Source organism: Empidonax traillii, unplaced genomic scaffold (genome assembly GCF_003031625.1).
Source record: "Empidonax traillii isolate 1590-97213 ecotype Southwest subspecies unplaced genomic scaffold, ASM303162v1 scaffold87:size1256882, whole genome shotgun sequence".
Classification (NCBI taxonomy): Eukaryota; Metazoa; Chordata; class Aves; order Passeriformes; family Tyrannidae; genus Empidonax; species Empidonax traillii.
The window spans coordinates 68,265-72,225 of NW_020955280.1; the positions used below are offsets into that span (position 1 = coordinate 68,265).

Consider the following 3,961-nt stretch of genomic DNA (forward strand, 5'->3'; position numbering starts at 1 on the left):
GTTGTTTGGGGACCTGGGGGTGCTGGAGGGGACACACGGATGGTGGGGGCTCTGCGGCTGCTGCTGTGTTCCCTGGCTGTGGGGGGACCCTTGGCTCCTGGGGGTCTATGGCTGCAGGAGACTCCCTGGCTGCTGGGAACCCACCACCTCAGCCCCAGCTGCCCTCCCACAGCTGTCAGGCCGGGCTGGGGTGAGGAGGCAGGCTCAGAGCACCCCAGCCATCCCCAGCTGCTGGGGGAGGGAGGCTCCAGCCCCCAGCATCCGGCACCTGACGCAGATCTGGGGCAAATGATGCAGTTGTGGTGAGGAGCTCTCTGAGAGGGGACGGAACCGCCACCTCCGTGCCATGTGGAGGGGAAGGGCCCTGGGTGTCTGGGCAGTGCTGGCCAGCCTGGCTGTGCCCAGCTGGGGTAACCAAGGTGAGTCCCTGGGTCTCGGGTCGGTTGAGCACTCGCCGCAGTCCCTGGAGGGGTCTGGGGTGCTGGGAAGGAGCCCCACGGCTTGGTGGGGTTTTCGACCTGGATGTGAGGTTCCAAATGGCCATGGGGAAGAGAGGATCAGTGCAGTGAGGATGGGATTTCTGCCAGCTCTGCCTGCCCTAGACCATTGCTGTGACAGCCTGGAGCTGCCAGTGTTACTGTCTGTGACAACCCTGCCTTGCAACAACAGAGTCTGTTTTTTCCAGGTTTTTTTTTCGTTTCTTGTGGCCTGTCTGCTGCTCAGGGACAGCCTGACGTGGTGCTTCATCTCCACCAAGGAGCTCTGAGCTCCGCACCACTGTGAGGGTTGGTAACTCAGCGCTGAAGCTCTCTGCTCTCTCTTTTTGTTACAGGACATAAAATAACTGTGAAAGAAACCAGTGGGAAGGTGTTCCTGCAATGTACACTACCAGGTAAAGTTACATGGTGGAAAGATGGGAACGACCTTGGAAACCAAACTCAGCTGGAGCTGAGTGCGGTTTACGACGACCCCAGAGGCCTCTACACGTGTAAAGCAGGAGAGACAGAGGAGAAGCTGCAGGTGCACTATCGAAGTAAGTGCTGCACGCCTGCTGTCTGGAGCCAGAACTGCCTGGAGCTCCCACCCCAGCAAATTTTTGAGGGAACTGCTGGTTTCCCAGAGCCTGTGGGTGGCTCCACCAGTTTGCTGCAGATTCCCCTGTTCCTGGTGTCCCCGTGAGAGCCCTGCAGCCCCAGTTAGTGCCGTGACTGCCGCACTGCTGGCCTCTCCCTGACCCTGCGCTGAGTGCTGGGGGACACACGGCATCCTGTGCCACTGCCGCTGGGTCACACAGGGAGCCAAAGTCAATCCCAGGCCTCTCTTGGCCCGGGACTGGAGCCTGTCTGTGTCCTTTTGTGCTTGCAGTGTGCCAGAACTGCATCGAGGTGGACGCTGCCACCGTCTCGGGGATCGTGATCGCCGATGTCATCGCCACCATGCTGCTGGCAGTGGCCGTGTACTGCGTCACCGGCCACGACAGGGGACACATGTCACGAGGTGAGGGGGGACAGGGCCTGGGCACCCCCAGTGGCTGCTCCGTGGCACCCAGGGACTGCAGATGGGCTTGGTTTTAAAGTCACCACGCTGCCCGTGGCTCCCCTGATCCCTGAGCACCTTCCTTCTCCGTTTAGCCTCTGACAGGCAGAACCTGATTGCCAACGACCAGCTCTACCAGGTGAGTGTGGCTGAACACCTGTGTGTGTATGGGGTGACCCTCAGCACCCCTGTGGGGTGTGGGGGTGACCTTCAGCACCTCTGTGGGGTGTGGGCCCAGCCTGGCCATGGGGACACATCTGCTGGGGCATAATCAATGCCTAGAGGTGGATTGCTCTCTGATGGGGCAGCTGCATCTCCCAGGATGGGGCAAGCTCAGCTCCCAGTCTCTCTTACTCTGTGTGCGGGGAGGGACACTTGGAAAAGGCTTGGCAAAGAGAGGGCTGGGTCAGCTGCCCCTCCCAGGGCTGGACAGGCACGGTTGGAGCTCATCTCCCCCATTTTTCCCCTCCAGCCCCTCGGAGAGCGGGAGGATGAGCAGTACAGCAGGCTGGCACCCACCCGGGCCCGCAAGTGAGGTGGAGCCTGTGACTCCATCAGCACGCAGGCTCTGCCTGCAGATCACCCCTGCTCCCTGCCAGGTTGGGCTACTTGTGGCACTGTGCTCATTCCATGACCTCCTGCACTTCTGTATTCCTCTCATTAAAGATGAGCCTCTCCCACAGCCTCCCTGCTCTGTCCCTTCTGTCGAGGGCCCTGGGGAGGGTACCCACTGGATGGAATCTGATCACTGGGAAGGTGTCCACTGGATGGGATGTGGTCCCTGGGAAGGTGCACATTGGATGGAATGTGGTCCCTGCGAAGGTGGCATGCTGGTGCTCCCCAGCTCTGAGCAGAAACAGCAAGTGTGTGGTCAAAGTGGGAGGCAGACACCAGCCAGGATCAGCCAGCAGTTGGAAACCTCAGAAACCAGGTCCCCCTCCCTGTGCCAGTTGCACACACCTGTAGGTTGTGTTTTCCTGCTTTTCTCAGAACCTGGGTGCCAGGCTTTAGAGGGGACCAGGCTGAGAAGTGCCCCGTGACTCAGGCAATCCAGTGGTCAGGGGTATAAAGGAAGCAAAGAGGTAACACTCAGTGAAAACTGCCCCCCAAATCTGTGGCACGTGTGGCCCAGCAAACAATGCGTCGTCTGTGCAGAGCTGTGGGTGCTCCACAGGTGCCCTTACAGGGATCAGCGTGGGATCACTGGCTGGTCCTGGGGCAAACACAGGGCAAATCTGCACGTTTATGCACCCCACAAACAGTGGCAGAAGCACCAGGGTGGAGCCTGAAGCAAAAATTTAGACCTTGTATGCCCGGAGTGGTCCAGGCTTCCCCCACCCCATCCATGGAATGGGCTGCACGGCTGGGCTGAGCAGGCACTCTGGAGCAGTGCTGTTTTGCAGGAGGTGAGAGCATGGCCCAGAGTGGTTTCAGAGCTGCTGGGGGTTAGTGCTCTCTGTATCTTGCCATCTCCCTGCTGGCTGCTCAGAGCCTTGTATGGTAAACCCAGCTGGGCCTCTCAAACCGCATCCTGGGGCTGAGCACAGCGAGCAGCTCACAGGGCTTGCTGGGTGTTTACCATCTCCCACACTGAAACTCAAGGGTTAAACCACCCCCAGCTCCCATCAGTGCTGCTGTTTCCTTTCCTCAGAGCTGTTGCTCTGCTGGGTACCAGCACCGTGGGTGGCTCTGGTATTAGACCAGAAACGTTCCCAGGCACCACAGCGTCTCTTGGGCCCTTCCCAACCTGTCCCACTGCTGCTGTGCCATTCTGGCTTTAATGTACTGATGCCTCTGCTCCTTTTGCTGCAGTCCCAGGCAGCAAATGGAGATAAGGCTGTGAACATGAGATGTAGACAAGGTCAGAGGCCAAACACTCCGAAGGACCCACTCTCTGCCCAAGGAGGCACAGGGGGGAAGTGGAGGCACTCAGGGCAGAAATTAAATGGAAGGGACAACCAGAGTGTGCAAGTGGAGCAGAGAGGAGTGGGGAGGGAAAAGGAGGCCAGGAAGCATGGCTGAGGCTGCAGCTCTTTAATGGGAAGGAAAACTTCTCTTGCCAATTGCACGTTTCTGTTCCTGGGGTCAAACCAAAGCACACACCAGGGTGGGACAGCGGGTGCCTGACCTGGCTTATCCCAAAATGCCTCAGCAGAGCTGCAGAGCTGGCACTGAGCTGGGAAGCAGCGTTTAGCCCCGGTGCTGCTGGCTTCCATGGCTGCCAGCCGGCAATCCTGGGAATTTCAGAACCCCCTGGGTTCCAGGCCTGCATACACTTCCCGTTGGCCTTTCCGGATCGGCTGTGGGACGGAAAAAGATGTTAGTCTGGGAATCTTTATCTTAGTCCACGCAACACACTGGGAAAAGCACAGCAGAGCAGGTGCAGTGCTGCTGTGTGGTGTGTGCAGAGCACAGGGAGCTGCAG

The 3,961-nt window shown here is 59.0% G+C and overlaps 1 protein-coding gene across 1 annotated transcript; it reads left to right on the forward strand.

Moving 5' to 3' along the window:
- The first annotated feature begins 196 nt into the window (after positions 1–196).
- LOC114056275 (T-cell surface glycoprotein CD3 gamma chain-like) lies at positions 197–2,218 on the forward strand. The gene is made up of 5 exons (XM_027881329.1): positions 197–419; positions 833–1,033; positions 1,366–1,497; positions 1,632–1,675; positions 2,009–2,218. The coding sequence occupies exons 1-5, from the start codon at positions 347–349 to the stop codon at positions 2,069–2,071; spliced, it is 513 nt and encodes a 170-aa protein (XP_027737130.1). The 5' UTR covers positions 197–346; the 3' UTR covers positions 2,072–2,218.
- Positions 2,219–3,961: the final 1,743 nt, after the last annotated feature.

Bases quoted from the DNA above. Each gene is read 5' to 3' on its own strand.
- LOC114056275 (XM_027881329.1), top strand. From the start codon at position 347: ATGTGGAGGGGAAGGGCCCTGGGTGTCTGGGCAGTGCTGGCCAGCCTG. The intron at 1,034-1,365 runs GTAAGTGCTGCA...TTGTGCTTGCAG, and splicing joins GCTGCAGGTGCACTATCGAA to TGTGCCAGAACTGCATCGAG. The intron at 1,498-1,631 runs GTGAGGGGGGAC...TTCTCCGTTTAG, and splicing joins CAGGGGACACATGTCACGAG to CCTCTGACAGGCAGAACCTG.